The sequence below is a fragment of the Bubalus kerabau genome, chromosome 8 (genome assembly GCF_029407905.1).
Source record: "Bubalus kerabau isolate K-KA32 ecotype Philippines breed swamp buffalo chromosome 8, PCC_UOA_SB_1v2, whole genome shotgun sequence".
NCBI classification, from domain to species: domain Eukaryota; kingdom Metazoa; phylum Chordata; class Mammalia; order Artiodactyla; family Bovidae; genus Bubalus; species Bubalus kerabau.
The window spans coordinates 105695563-105712123 of record NC_073631.1 but is presented as its reverse complement, the minus strand read 5'-3'; the positions used below and the strand labels follow the sequence as shown (position 1 = coordinate 105712123).

The window sequence follows — 16561 nt, the reverse complement described above, 5'->3', positions numbered from 1 at the left end:
CTGTATCTCTTTTGCTGTCTCACATACAGGGTTACTATTCAGTTCAGTTCAGTTCAGTCACTCGGTCATGTCCGACTCTTTGCGACCCCATGAATCATAGCACACAAGGCCTCCCTGTCCATCATCAACTCCCAGAGTTCACCCAGACTCACATCCATCGAGTCAGTGATGCCATGTATCCATCTCATCCTCTGTTGTCCCCTTCTCCTCCTGCCCCCAATCCCTCTCAGCATCAGAGTCTTTTGCAATGAGTCAATTCTTCACCTGAGGTGGCCAAAGTACTGGAGTTTCAGCTTCAGCATCATTCCTTCCAAAGAAATCCCAGGGCTGATCTCCTTCAGAATGGACTGGTTGGATCTCCTTGCAGTCCAAGGGACTCTCAAGAGTCTTCTCCAACACCACAGTTCAAAAGCATCAATTCTTCGGCGTTCAGCCTTCTTCACAGTCCAACTCTCACATCATTACCATCTTTCTAAATTCCATATATATGCGTTAGTATACTGTATTGGCTATGGTTTTTCCTGTGGTCATGTATGGATGTGAGAGAGGATTTTTGCATCTATGTTCATCAGTGATATTGGCCTGTATTCTTTTTTTGTGGCATCTTTGTCAGGAAATGGCAGCCCACTCCAGTATTCTTGCCTGGAGAATCCCATGGACAGGAACCTTGCGGGCTCCAGTCCATGGGGTCACAAGAGTTGGACACGACTGAGTGACTTTGACTTGACTTGACTTGACTTGTCAGGTTTTGGTATTAGGGTGATGGTGGCCTCATAAAATGAGTTTGGAAGTTTACCTTCCTCTGCAATTTTCTGGAAGAGTTTGAGTAGCATAGGTGTTAGCTCTTCTCTAAATTTTTTGTAGAATTCAGCTGTGAAGCCATCTGGACCTGGGCTTTTGTTTGCTGGAAGATTTCTGATTAGAGTTTCAATTTCCATGCTTGTGATGGGTCTGTTAAGATTTTCTATTTCTTCCTGGTCCAGTTTTGGAAAGTTGTACTTTTCTAAGAATTTGTCCATTTCTTCCACGTTGTCCATTTTATTGGCATATAATTGCTGATAGTAGTCTCTTATGATCCTTTGTATTTCTGTGTTGTCTGTTGTGATCTCTCTATTTTCATTTCTAATTTTATTGATTTCATTTTTCTCCCTTTGTTTCTTGATGAGTCTGGCTAATGGTTTGTCAATTTTATTTATCCTCTCAAAGAACCAGCTTTTTGCTTTTTGCTATGGTCTCTTTTATTTCTTTTGCATTTATTTCTGCCCTAATTTTTAAGATTCTTTCCTTCTACTAACCCTGGGGTTCTTCATTTCTTCCTTTTCTAGTTGCTTTAGGTGTAGAGTTAGGTTATCTATTTGACTTTTTTCTTGTTTCTTGAGGTATGCCTGTATTGCTATGAACCATCCCCTTAGCACTGCTTTTACAGTGTCCCACAGGTTTTGTGTTGTTGTGTTTTCATTTTCATTTGTTTCTATGCATATTTTGATTTCTTTTTTGATTTCTTCTGTGATTTGTTGGTTATTCAGCAGCGTGTTTTTCAGCCTCCATATGTTGGAATTTTTAATAGTTTTTCTCTTGTAATTGAGATCTAATCTTACTGCATTGTGGTCAGAAAAATTGCTTGGAATGATTTCAATTTTTTTGAATTTACCAAGGCTAGATTTATGGCCCAGGATGTGATCTATCCTGGAGAAGGTTCTGTGTGCGCTTGAGAAAAAGGTGAAATTCATTGTTTTGGGATGACATGTCCTATAGATATCAATTAGGTCTAACTGGTATATTGTATCATTCAAAGGTTGTGTTTCCTTGTTAATTTTCCATTTAGTTGATCTATCCATAGGTGTGAGTGGCATGTTAAAGTCTCCTACTATTATTGTGTTACTGTTAATTTCCCCTTTCATACTTGTTAGCATTTGTCTTACATATTGCGGTGCTCCTATCTTGGGTGCATATATATTTATAATTGTTATATATTCTTATTGGATTGATCCTTTGATCATTAGGTAGTGTCCTTCTTTGTTTCTTTTCACAGCCTTTGTTTTAAAGTCTATTTTATCTGATATGAGTATTGCTACTCCTGCTTTCTTTTGGTCTCTATTTGCATGGAATATCTTTTTCCATCCCTTCACTTTCAGTCTGTATGTGTCCCTTGTTTTGAGGTTGGCCTCTTGTAGACAACATATATAGGGGTCTTGTTTTTGTATCCATTCAGCCAGTCTTTGTCTTTTGGTTGGGGCATTCAACCCATTTACATTTAAGATAATTATTGATAAGTATGATCCCATTGCCATTCTTTGTTGTTTTGGGTTTGAGTTTATACACCCTTTCTGTGTTTCCTGTCTAGAGAAGATCCTTTAGCATTTGTTTGAGAGCTGGTTTGGTGGTCCTGAATTCTGTCAGCTTTTGCTTGTCTGTAAAGCTTTTGATTTCTCCTTCATATTTGAATGAGATCCTTGCTGGGTACAGTAATCTGGGCTGTAGGTTATTTTCTTTCATCACTTTAAGTATATCTTGCCATTCCTTCCTGGCCTGAAGAGTTTCGATTGAAAGATCAGCTGTTATCCTTATGGGAATCCCCTTGTGTGTTATTTGTTGTTTTTCCCTTGCTGCTTTTAATATTTGTTCTTTGTGCTTGATCTTTGTTAATTTGATTAATATGTGTCTTGGGTGTTTCGCCTTGGGTTGATCTTGTTTGGGACTTTCTGGGTTTCTTGGACTTGGGTGATTATTGGGTGATTATTTCCTTCCCCATTTTAGGGAAGTTTTCAAGTATTATCTCCTCAAGTATTTTCTCATGGTCTTTCTTTTTGTCTTCTTCTTCTGGGACTCCTATGATTCGAATGTTGGGGCATTTAACATTGTCCCAGAGGTCTCTGAGATTGTCCTCATTTCTTTTAATTCGTTTTTCTTTTTTCCTCTCTGATTCATTTATTTCTATCATTCTATCTTCTACCTCACTAATCCTATCTTCTGCCTCTGTTACTCTACTATTTGTTCCCTCCAGAGTGTTTTTGATTTCATTTATTGCATTATTCATTATATATTGACTCTTTTTTATTTCTTCTAGGTCTTCGTTAAACCTTTCTTGCATCTTCTTAATCCTTGTCTCCAGGCTATTTATCTGTGATTCCACTTTGTTTTCAAGATTTTGGATCATTTTCACTATCATTATTTGGAATTCTTTATCAGGTAGATTCCCTATCTCTTCCTCTTTTGTTTGGTTTGATGTACATTTATCCTGTTCCTTTACCTTCTGGGTATTCCTCTGTCTCTTCATCTTGTTTATATTGCTGTGTTTGGGGTGGCCTTTTTGTATTCTGGCAGTTTGTGGAGTTCTCTTTATTGTGGAGTTTCCTCGCTGTGGGTGGGATTGTACGGGTGGCTTGTCAAGGTTTCCTGGTTAGGGAAGCTTGTGTAGGTGTTCTGGTGGGTGGAGCTGGATTTCTTCTCTCTGGAGTGCAATGAAGTGTCCAGTAATGAGTTATGAGATGTAAATGGGTTTGGAGTGACTTTGGGCAGCCTGTATATTGAAGCTAAGGGCTATGTTCCTCTGTTGCTTTCTCCACAGTCCAACTCTCACACCCACACATGACCACTGGACAAAACATAGTCTTGACTAGATGGACCTTTGTTGACAAAGTAGTGTCTCTGCTTTTGAATATGCTATCTAGGTTGGTCATAACTTTCCTTCCAAGGGGTAAACGTCTTTTAATTTCATGGCTGCAATCACCGTCTGCAATGATTTTCGAGCCCCCCAAAATAAAGTCTGACACTGTTTCCACTGTTTCCCCATCTATTTCCTATGAAGTGATGGGACCAGATGCCATGATCTTCATTTTCTGAATGTTGAGCTAAAGCCAACTTTTTCAGTCTCCACTTTCACTTTCATCAAGAGGCTTTTTAGTTCCTCTTCACTTTCTGCCATAAGGGTGGTGTCATCTGCATATCTGAGGTTATTGATATTTCTCCTGGTAGTCTTGATTCCAGCTAATAGTAGGTTATGAAAATTAAAGAAGTAATAGAGGACTTAAAAAATTTAAAAAATTAAAGAATGATAGTAAATATAGTAAAAATATATCTAGGACTTTCTCTGGTGGTGTTGTGGGCAGTGTGGGGTCAGTTCATTTTCAGATAGTTCCTTGATCTGGCTTATATTTCTCAAGATCTATAGGCCCCTTCCTATGTAGTTGGTGCTAACCACAGGGTTTTAATCTATTGCACCTGTCACTTCCAAAGGAGGTTCCCTCTGTTTTAGCTTCTTCTGTTTGCTGGTCTCTTCAGTGTCTAATTTCTGCCCTCATGCAAGGGGCTGGTGGTGGACACTTTTTTAGGCTTACTTGTTCAGTCGTGCTGTGGGGAGGGAGGGACGCTGCAAACAAATAACACTGGCACGTGCTTGCAGTGTCTCAGCCACACTGGGTTTGCCCCTGCTCACAGCATGTGTGCTTTCCCTGTCTACACTGCTTAGGCTCTAGGTTACTCTGCTGGGAACTGTCTGAGGCCCGCCCTCGGTTGTATGCACTTCCCAAGACTTCCCAAGTCTAAGCCACTCAGGTTCAGGTACTCGGGTAGTCCTCAGAGGTGCAGACTTGGTTGGACCTTCGTTTTGTGCCCTTCCGAGGTCCGAGCAGCTCAGGTGACCAGGTGTTTGGTGAGCGTGGTCGCTGTGACTTATTGCCTCCCCCATCCCTGCCACTCGGTTTTCTGGGTGTACAACCTGCACACCTTCTCAGGTGGATGTTGACCATCCAGAATCCCAAGGAGTCTTGGTTAGGAATGAAGCCTGCTCGCAGTTTGGTAGATAATGCCTCTCAGGGGCCGTGATTGCCCTCTTCCGGCTCTGGCTGCCCTCACCTGCCTGTCACCAGAAGGGGATGCGCCAGTCTGCAGGTGGGTAGCTCTGCTCAGTCCTTTGTTCTGTGAGTGGGCCTTGCGGTGTCTTAGGTTAGGGCTTTTTGCGAGGTAGCTATCCCACAGTCTGGTTTGCTGTCCCGAGTTAGTTCCCTCAGATTGCCCTCGGGGCATTCAGGCCCGGTCCTTACTCTAAGCAATGCAGCCCGCACCTCCCTGCCCAGCCCCTGCTTGCTAGTGGTGGATGCGGGCGTCTGTGCTGTTTCTCCGCTGGGGGAGTTACCATTAGGCTTGTAATCTGTGGGTTTAAATTATTTATTTATTTTTCCTCCCGGTTATGTTGCCCTCTGTGGTTCCAAGGCTTGCCACAGACTCGGCAGTGAGAGTGTTTCCTGTGTTTGGAAACCTCTCTTTTTTAGACTCCCTTCCCAGGACAGAGCTCTGTCCCTACCTCTTTTGTCTCTCTTTTTATCTTTTATATTTTTTCCCTACCTCCTTTCTAAGACAATGGGCTGCTTTTCTGGGTGCCTGATGTCCTCTGCTGGCATTCAGAAGTTGTTTTGTGGGTTTTTCTGAGCATTCAAATGTTCTTTTGATCAATTTGTGGGGGAGAAAGTGGTCTCCCTGCCCTATTCCTCCGCCATCTTCTGGTATTCCCATTTCTTTCAGAATTTTCCACAGTTTATTGTGATCCACACAGTCTAAGGCTTTGGCATTGTCAATAAAGCAGAAATAGATGTTTTTCTGGAACTCTCTTGCTTTTTCTATGATCCAATGGATGTTGGCAATTTGATCTCTCGTTCCTCTACCTTTTCTAAAACCAGGTTGAACATCTGGAAGTTCATGGCTCATGTATTGTTGAAGCCTGGTTTGGAGAATTTTGAGCATTACTTTGCTGGCGTGTGAGTAGAGTGCAATTGTGCAGTAGTTAGAACGTTCTTTGGCATTGCCTTTCTTAGGGATTGGAATGAAAACTGACCTTTTCTAGTCCTGTGGCCACTGCTGAGTTTTCTAATTTGAGTACAGCACTTTCATAGCATCATCTTTTAGGATTTGAAATAGCTCAACTGAAATTCCATCACCTCTACTAGCTTTGTTTGTATTGATGCTTCCTAAGGCCCACTTGACTTCAGATTCCAGGATGTCTGGCTCTAAGTGAGTGATCATACCATTGTGATTATCTGGGTCATGAAGATCTGTTTTGTGTAGTTCTTCTGTGTATTCTTGCCGCCTCTTCTTAACATCTGCTTCTGTTAGCTCCATACCATTTCTGTCCTTTATTGAGCCCATCTTTGCATGAAATGTTCCCTAGGTATCTCTAATTTTCTTGAAGAGATCTCTAGTCTTTCCCATTCTATTGTTTTCCTCTATTTCTTTGCATTGATGACTGAGGAAGGCTTTCTTATCTCTCCTTGCTATGCTTTGGAACTCTGCATTCACATTGATATATCTTTCCTTTTCTGCTTTGCTTTTTGCTTCTCTTCTTTTCACAGATGTTTGTAAGGCCTCCTCAGACAGCCATTTTGCTCTTTTGCATTTCTTTTTCTTGGGGATAGTCTTGATCCCTATCTCCTGTACAATGTCATGAACTTCCTGGTAATTTATCAGGTATCCTGATAGTTTATCAGGTACTCTGTCTATCAGATCTATCTAGTCCCTTAAATTTATTTCTTATTTCCACTGTATAATCATAAGGGATTTGATTTAGGTCATACCTGAATGGTCTAGTGGTTTTTCCTACTTTCTTCAATTTAAGTCTGATTTTGGCAATAAGGAGTTCATGAACTGAGCCACAGTCAGCTCCTGGTCTTGTTTTTGCTGACTGTATAGAACTTCTCCAACTTTGGCTGCAAAGAATATAATCAATCTGATTTCGGTGTTGACCACATGGTGATGTCTATGTGTAGAGTCTTCTCTTGTGAAGGTTAGATAGTATCATCAAATCAATGGACATGAATCTGAGAAAATTCCATGAGACAGTGAAGGAAATGGGAGTCTGGCATGCTACATTTTGTGGGGTCACAGAGTCGAATACAACTTAGCAACTGAACGATGCTCCTAGGACATAGCTGTGTTCACCAGCCTGGAAGCTCTCTGAATCCTGTTTGTTAGGGATTTTTATGGAGGTTTCCTCATGTGGGCATAATTGATTATTAATTAGTTTTCCAGCCCCTCTCTTCTCTTCAGAGGAGGGGGGATAGGGCTGAAAGTTCCAAGATTCTAATCATGCCTTAGTGTTTGAAGACCAGCCACCATCTAGGATGCATCAAGCATCACCTCCTTAGAATAAATGATGCTCCTATCATCCAGGAAATCCCAAGGTTTTCAGGAACTCTGTGTCGGGGACTGGCGTTAAAGACCAAATATTAGCAGGAACCAGGGCTTCCCGGGGGCTTACCTTATAATTCAGTTGCTAAAGAATCTGCCTGCATTGCAGGAGACCTGGGTTCCATTGCTGAGTCCGGAAGATCCCTTGGAGGAAGAAATGGCAACCCACTCCAGTATTCTTGCCTGGAGAATCCCATGGACAGAGGAGCCTGGGGGCTACAGTTCATGGGGTTGCAAGAGTTGGACACAACTTAGTGACTAAACCACCACCAGGGCTTCCCTAGTGGCTCAGATGGTAAAGAATCTGCCTGCATCTCAGAAGGCCTGGATTCGATCCCTGGGTCAGGAATATCTCCTGGAGAAGGGAATGGCAACCCACTCCAGTATTCTTGCCTGGAGAATCCCATGGACAGAGGAGCCTGGCAGGCTATGGTCCGTGGGGTTGCAAAGAGTTGGACATGAGTGAGAATTTTTCACTTTCAGGGATAGAGACCAACATATGTATTTCTTATCATTTTACAGTGATGAATTTTTTTTCTGAATTTTTTATCAAAGAAACAAGAAAAATTTTGATTTTTTTTTTTTTTTGGTTAAAGAAATATTTGTTTATTTACTTTTCGCTGTGCTGGGTCTTCATTGCTTTGTGCAGGCTTTCTGTAGTTGTGAGCGGGGACCACTGTTGCGGTGCTCGGGATTCTTACTGTGGTGGCTTCTTGAGTTGCAGGGCATGACTCTAGGCACGCAGTAGTTGTGGCATGCGGGCATAGTTGCCCTGCAGCACGTGGAATCTTCCTGGACCAGGGATTGAACCTGTGTCCCCTGCACTGGCAGGTGGATTCTTATCCACTGTGCCACCAGGGAAGTCCAATGACTGTTTTATAAGACGAGTTATTTGGCTTTATGAAAGCATAATTGTGTTTTCCCCCTTCCTGTTTAGGCTAATCATAAAGACTGAATTCTTGCCTACAAAATATCGAGGCTACATGCTCCCCTTGTCTCAGGTGAGTGAAGCCAAATTCTACTCAGTCTTCAGATCCCAGTTTTCTCCTGGTTGGTTGATGGTCCTTTGATCAGAACACTCCTGGTACTTGGTACCAGCCAAAAAGCATTAGGGATGCTTGACCACAAAGGTCATTTCCAAGGCTTTCTGAGCCAGGACTTCTATCATCCATTAATCCAGCAGCAGCATTTAGAGCACAGTAACCCCTTCCCCAGGAAACAGTCCACTGGCTGGTTTCACTGGAACGACAGCCGCTCAGGAATGCATCTGGGATGAACATTTTCTCCCCATTGAGTCTTCAGTGGAGGCACACTCTCAGCATCCCTTCTAGAGTCTCCCTTGTGGACAGTAGTGTGCATAACTGGCCCATGCCTGTGAGTGCTTTTGTAATCTCCTCCTCCCAGCTGAGCCATTTCCCCAGGTGAGAAGATGAGGATGTCTCCCACCGGTCCTCAGACCCCTGCTGGCTACTGACCAGAGGTTTGGCATCCAGAAGCTCCATCAGTCTAGGTGCCCTTGTACCATCTTTGATGTCATCTTTATCCTAAAGCCCTGACTTTCAGAGGACCAGAAGGTGATGACCCTTCCTGCTGAAAAATATATTAATATATTTGGCAATGAATAAAGCAGTAGGAGAATATTTAAAATTTTATTTTTGATTTTTCTGACACTAAATTTAGGCAACAACAATAAAAAATGTAGGCAACCAAATGCTAACTCTTTATATCCCTCCCAGCTTTCTGCTTATCTTTGTCAAGATAAATGCCCACACTTTCAATAGTTAGGCGTTGGGTTTTACACTGAGTGTTATTTAATAGACATGATCCGGTACAGGCTCATCTGCAAACATTATCTCTTCCATCTACTTCCATTGCTTTTGTCACGATCCCATGTCATGACATTGTTTTATCTTCTCATTGCTGGTTTTATTTTCCTGGTCTTTTGGGGTCATCTAATTGATGAATCCAATGGTTTTAGGTGGCTAATGAGTTTGCCAAAAAGTTCTTTTGTGTTTCCCATAACATTGCAAGGGAAAAACCGAACAAACTTTTGAATGTTTCTTTCCACCGACCCCCTCCCCCCAAATATTTATCTACAACGAAGAGCATCTTCTTGCTACTGAGCCACCACAGAAGCCCTGATGCAGTGTCTAACAGCAAATCCTGTTGCCTTTACCTCCAAAATATGTGCCAAATCCATCAAACAGGAAAAAAAAATTTTTTTTTCTTATCATTTCGCTACTAAAATCCTTTTCAGTGCCACATATGCTGTTACCTGGTCTGCTACAGTGGCTTCTTACTGGCCTTCTCACACATTGCTTCTTCAGAAAGATCATCCCTGATGACACAAGTCATTCTCACATTATTTCTTTCTCTCATAGCTCTTACCACTTTCTGAAATATTCTTGCTGTTTTAAAAATAGACTTCCTTGGTGATAAAATAGTTACCCTGTAAGTGGCCCCCCAAAGGGTCTTTTAAAATATTATCTTCTCTCCATCTCTGTGAGGTGGAATGGAGTTATCATCTATTCTTCATCTTCCACTGGGAAAATAATGCTCACGATAACACTCGGACCTGTTTTACTTCCCAACTCATGAGGGTGGCTGCCATGCTCTTTGTTGATATAAAATAATCTCAAGATAAATTTTTCAGGACAGAAAGCAGTATTGAGAAATATTTATACTATGTTACCATTTTAAGCAAAAACAAAACATTAGCGTGTATATGTTTAGAACAGGGGAGGTTCTTGACATTGTACAGGAGACAGGGATCAAGACCATCCCCATGGAAAAGAAATGCAAGAAAGCAAAATGGCTGTCTGAGGAGGCCTTACAAATAGCTGTGAAAACAAGAGAAATGAAAAGCAAAGGAGAAAAGGAAAGATATAAGCATCTGAATGCAGAGTTCCAAAGAATAGCAAGGAGAGATAAGAAAAGCCTTCCTCAGGGATCAATGCAAAAAAAATAGAGGAAAACATCAGAATGGGAAAGACTAGAGATCTCTTCAAGAAAATTAGAGATACCAAGGGAACATTTCATGCAAAGATGGGCTTGATAAAGTGCCTGGGTCCAGCCCCAGCAGGATCCAAGGGTACCCTCAGGATGATGGCATAGGTGATAACGAAATAAAAAGGGAAGAGAAAGAGTCTTGACCTTCCTTGGTTTACACAGAAAGCCAATAAAGCTCCTGTGTTCCAAGGAGTCATCCTGAAAGAAGAACAGAGAGAGAAAAGGAGAGAAAAGGAAAAAAAGAATGACACGGGGAGACCAAGCTTTGGTGAGTGAGGCCTGTAACTTTATTTTCAAAAGGAACTTTTATACCTTGACTTGTACATAGAGGGAAATGAAAGATGCAAAGTCATACAGAGTCAGCCCAAACATTACATCTGTTTTGTCTTTATTGAAACTAGGATTTTTTCTGCATACCTCTCCCATAAACAATGTTGTGTACAATATCTTCTGGCCTTGGAGGCCTGTGGACACTTTATGGCCCTTTTTTGATAAAGGCTGATCAGCCAGAAAACTTATTTTCCCTTGAAGTGTTTTTTCTTTATATTTATAATCTATGTCAGCCTCAGAAAGTGCTAAACAGAGTTACATTCTCATGGAGTAAAGGTGCAGTGAGTTACAACAAAGAAAGAACCAATTAGCTCAAAGGTCTGATGTGGTTAATTCCAAGGCTGCTACTTGTTTTTCTTACATTCCAACTATGTTAACCAATGCACTCCCAGGTGCACAATGGATAAGGGATATGGGAACATGGCAGCAAGCATTGGCCCAATAATGAAATCTTTACCAGTACTATCTATTCTAATAATTTTTCATCCCTTAAAGGACTCTATGCTCATTAGGACTTTTAGAATGTTTTGGTTTCCCGTGCCTTTCAAGGTTGGGGAGTTGTGAACAGTCATGTGTGTTAATTGCAAGAGTATGGATAAACCTGTCAGGCAAGCTAGAATGCCAACAGAGGTATTAAAATAGAAATATTCCTTTCATGCCCAGGAGACTTATTAACTAAAGCCCTAAGTTGACTTTTTCCAGAGAAAGGTGGTCGGGGATAGCCCCCTATTAATGTCAGAAGAGTTGGTGAAAGGCACAAAATAGTAAGACAGACAGATTCTGGTTTTGGGGTAGATGCTCGAGCAGATTCAGGGGGGGTCCCTCGAGCCATGATCTGCCTTGCTCATCATGGCTCTTCCACATGACCTTGTCATGGGTGGGATCTCCTGTGGCGGCTCCCGGCAATAAAAGACAGAAATTGTATGGAGCTAACAGAAGCAGCAGATATTAAGAAGAGGTGGCAAGAATACACAGAAGAACTGTACAAAAAAGATCTTCACAACCCAGATAATCACGATGGTGTGATCACTCACCTAGAGCCAGACATCCTGGAATGTGAAGTCAAGTGGGCCTTAGGAAGCATCACTATGAACAAAGCTAGTGGAGGTGATGGAATTCCAGTTGAGCTATTTCAAATCCTGAAAGATGGTGCTGTGAAAGTGCTGCACTCAATCTGCCAGCAAATTTGGAAAGCTCAGCAGTGGCCACAGGACTGGAAAAGGTCAATTTTCATTCCAATCCCAAAGAAAGGCAATGCCAAAGAATGCTCAAACTACCACACAATTGCACTCATCTCACATGCTAAAGTAATACTCAAAATTCTCCAAGCCAGGCTTCAGCAATATGTGAACCATGAACTTCTAGATGTTCAAGCTGGTTTTAGAAAAGGCAGAGGAACCAGAGATCAAATTGCCAACATCCTCTGAATCATCAAAAAAGCAAGAGAGTTCCAGAAAAACATCTATTTCTGCTTTCTTGACTATGCCAAAGCCTTTGACTGTATGGATCACAATAAACTGTGGAAAATTCTTCAAGAGATGGGAATACCAGACCACCTGACCTGCCTCTTAAGAAACCTGTATGCAGGTCAGGAAGCAACAGTTAGAACTGGACATGGAACAACAGACTGGTTCCAAATAGGAAAAGGAGGCCGTCAAGGCTGTATATTGTCACCCTGCTTATTTAACTTATATGCAGAGTATATCATGAGAAACACTGGGCTGGAAGAAGTACAAGCTGGAATCAAGATTGCCGGGAGAAATATCAATAACCTCATATATGCAGATGACACCACCCTTATGGCAGAAAGTGAAGAGGAACTAAAAAGCCTGTTGATGAAAGTGAAAGAGGAGAGTGAAAAAGTTGGCTTAAAGCTCAACATTCAGAAAAGTAAGATCATGGCATCGGGTCCCATCACTTCATGGGAAATAGATGGGGAAACAGTGGAAACAGTGGCAGAATTATTTTTCTGGGCTCCAAAATCACTACAGATGGTGACTGCAGCCATGAAATTAAAAGACGCTTACTCTTTAGAGGGCAAGTTACGACCAACCTAGATAGCATATTGAAAAGCAGAGACATTATTTGCCAACAAAGATCCATCTAGTCAAGGCTATGGTTTTTCCTGAGGTCATGTATGGATGTGAGAGTTGGACTGTGAAGAAGGCTGAGCGCCGAAGAATTGATGTTTTTGAACTGTGGTGTTGGAGAAGACTCTTGAGAGTCCCTTGGACTGCAAGGAGATCCAACCAGTTCATCCTAAAGGAAATCAGTCCTGGGTATTCATTGGAAGGACTGATGCTGAAGCTGAAACTCCAATACTTTGGCCACCTCATGTGAGGAGTTGACTCATTGGAAAAGACTCTGATGCTGGGAGGGATTGGGGGCAGGAGGAGAAGGGGACGACAGAGGATGAGATGGCTGTATGGCATCACTGACTCGATAGACATGAGTTTGGGTGAACTCTGGCACTTGCTGATGGACAGGGAGGCCTGGCGTGGTGCAATTCTTGGGGTCGCAAAGAGTCAGACACGATTGAGCGACTGAACTGAACTGAGAACAGTTTCGGAAGGATGGAAGAAACTGGTGATACTGGTTTCTTCTGAGGAGCGGAACTGGATTAAAGGAAACTGGGAGAAAAGAGGAATCCATTCGCAGTGTTCTCCTTTGTACCTTGAATTACGAACCAGTGACTGTATTGTTTATTCAAGAAAAGAAAATCTATGTCTTGGGCCCGAGGTGTTTTTAAACTTTGATGGCATTGCTGTCCCCCTGTCTTGCTAAGCCTCCTACCTGTAGACAAGCAAATGGAGTCATGGAGAAGTGAGTAACATCACCAATTCATCCAGTCCTGGAGGTGGTGCCAGTCTTCAAGCAAAGCCTTTGTCCCATCTCATCCTCTTACAATGCAGGTCGGGGCGCTCCTGGAGTGGGGGTATGGAGGGCATGCAATCAGTTCAGTTCAGTTGCTCAGTTGTGTCTGACTCTTTATGACTCCATGGACTGCAGCACGCCAGGCTTCCCTGTCCGTTACCAACTCCCTGAGCTTACTCAAACTCATGTCCATCAAATTGGTGATGCTATCCAACCATCTCATCCTCTGTCATCCCCTTTTCCTCCTGCCCTCAATCTTTCCCAGCATCAGGGTCTTTTCCAGTGCATCAGTTCTTCATATCAGGTGGCCAAAGTATTGGAGTTTCAGCTTTAGCATCAGTCCTTTCAGTGAATATTCAGGACTGATTTCCTGTAGGATGGACTGGTTGGCTCTCCTTGCTGTCCAAGGGACTCTCGAGAGTCTTCTCCAACACATAGGTCAAAAGCATCTATTCTTTGGCACTCAGGTTTCTTTGTAGTCCAGCTCTGACATCCACATGTGACTATTGGAAAATAGGAGGGCTTTAACCTTCCTTCTCTCCCCCAGGTTTTCTGGCTGGCTGGCTCCCTGCTCATCATCGGCCTGGCCTCCGTAGTCGTCCCCACCATCGGGTGGCGCTGGCTTATCCGCATTGCCTCCATCCCTGGCATCATCCTCATCATGGCCTTCAAGGTGACGAAGCTCATGGGCTCCCTCTTGACTTCCCCTCTGGTTGGCCCAGTGGCTTCTTGGCCTACAGACATCTTTCTCATGCCCAGGACCTTTCTCCATTATTGAAGTATCTGTCTCTATCGGTTTATGTGAAAAGGGTGTTTTGGCAAATTTAATGCACAAGCCCAGTCATGAACGTATGAATGCAGGATATGTTTGGGGGACATCAGGCAGACAGTGAATTGTAGAGTGAGGGGTGCTGAGGGGAGGCCAGCTGGAAAGACAGGCCTGTGTCCAGGTTACAAAGAGCCTGCAGGACCAGGGGCCCTGGCGATGTGGCAGGGGTTGCGTGCTGGGGAACAGGTACTTGGTTATGTGGAGGCTGGTGGGAGGGAAGATGGAAAAGGTCAGAAAAGCAGTTAGAAACTATCAGATTAATCCTGGTGGGTGATGAGGATGACCTGAACTGCACTCTGGCTGGGGAATGGGGAAGAGGATACTGCTGGGGGAGATGCTTTGCTGAGGAAGAAGCCACTGGTCTTCATCGGGGGAGGCACCAAGAGCAGGGGGCCCTTCAAGGTGATTCCCAAGGTCCTCATGTCAGTGGAAGGCTGTGCTGTTTTCTGAGCGTGGTGTTCAGCGTATGCCACCATCAGTGGGTCGAAGCCCTCTACGATCGGGATGGTTCCTCTACTCATGGTTCCTGCACTGTGGAGAGTTCTGGGGTTCCTGGGGAGGGCCTAGGTGATGGAGGAGTAGAAAATCAGTAAAAAGTAAAGCAGTAGAAAGAGCCCTGGGAGGCAGCTCTTTACAGATTGGGTGTAAGAATTTCATTGTATTAAGTTGGTTGGGCCAAACTGGCGTGAAGCTTAGTATCGATCCGCTGTCATCCTAGACGGGGCGATGGTAAGGAGACGGCAGCTTTTGTTCTAGCAGGACTGCGCTAGTGCACCTGCTGTTGCTGCCGCAGAGCTCGCTGCATCCTCACCTCTGGAAACGGGGATGCTGTAGCGTATGAAACCGTGATGGCTGTATCTCTGGGGTCCACAGCAGCTGCAATTCTGATGTTCTTTGTCACCTATGCCTAGTTTATCCCTGAATCTGCTCGGTTCAACGTCTCCACCGGGAACACTCAGGTTGCCCTGGCTACACTGGAACGCATTGCCAAGATGAACCGCTCAGTCATGCCGGAGGGGAAGCTGGTGGAGCCCATCCTGGTGAGTCCTTCTCCAACCAGGGGTCACCAGAAATCCCCTTAGTGGTGGAAGGTGAGAGGGAAGGGGACCTCAGCCCTCCAGGGGCAGGACTAGGAAAAGAATGGAGGAAAATGAGCCTAAATCCAGCTCCACCTTGAGCCTGGTGGAGCCAAGTAATGCAATATCACTTTTTTCCCCCCAAATTTTATTGAAGTATAGTTGATTTACAATGTTGTGTTTAATTTCTGCTGTACAGCAAAGGGACTCAGTTATGTATTTTTTCATAATTCCTTTCCATTATGGTTTATCATAGGCTATTGAATATAATTCCATGTGCTATACAGATGAGGCAGTCAACATCTGCCAATCCTGGATTTCCAATCCTTCTTGCCCCCCCACCACCCCTCAACAACCACAAGTCTGTTCTTTATATTTGTGGGTCTGTTTTTGTTTCATAGATGAGTTCATTTATGTCATATTTTAGATTCCACATATAAGTGATATACTTGTCTTTGACTTAAACCTCACTTAGCATGATAATCTCTAGGTCCATCCGTGCTGCTGCAAATGGCATTATTTCATTATTTTTAATGGCTGAGTAGTAACCCACTGTGTGTGTATATGTGTGTGTATACACACACACACACACACACACACATATTTATACCACATCTTCTTTATCCACTCATGTATCAATAGACATTTGGGTTGTTTCCATATCTTGGTAATTGTAAATAATGTTGCAATAAATACTAGGGTGCATGTATCTTTTTGATTTATAATTTTGTCTGGATATATGCCCAGGAATGGGATTGCTGGATCATATGGCAATTCTATTTTTAAAGTATTTTAAGGAACCTCCACACTAATTTCCTTAGTGGCCACACCAATTTACATTCCCACCAACAGTGTAAGAGGGTTCTCTTTTCTCCACATCCTTTCTGGCATTTATTACTTGTAGACTTTTTATTGATGGCTGTTCTGCCTGCCTGCCATCACTTTCCTCATCAACAAAATGGAAATAACAGCATCTGTCTTACAGAGCTAGTCACATGTTATCGCCACACTGTTTATATCCGAGTGATTGTTTTATAATTTTATTTTCCTTGTACTGGCCTCGTCTTACTGATATCAACTGTATAAACCTCATAAATGATTTTTTCAAAGCAAAATTTGGCATTTAAATTCTATTTTTAGGGTCATTATCGAGAGTTATCGACGTTTTTTACTTTTTTATTGTTGTCAAACTCAATTTTTACAGTTCCTTTTTTGTCTCCCTCCTCTTTGTGTTGGGTTAATTTGGTTTCTTATTTAATATGTA

General features: G+C 42.8%; 1 protein-coding gene across 1 annotated transcript in view; it reads left to right on the top strand.

Moving 5' to 3' along the window:
- The window catches only part of SVOPL (SVOP like), a 90931-nt gene that overhangs the window by 7428 nt on the left and 66942 nt on the right, over positions 1–16561 (top strand). The window contains exons 4-6 of the mRNA XM_055591044.1: positions 8117–8180; positions 13940–14065; positions 15133–15261. Coding sequence (XP_055447019.1) covers positions 8117–8180; positions 13940–14065; positions 15133–15261 — 319 coding nt within the window. The remainder of the gene's footprint in view (positions 1–8116; positions 8181–13939; positions 14066–15132; positions 15262–16561) is intronic.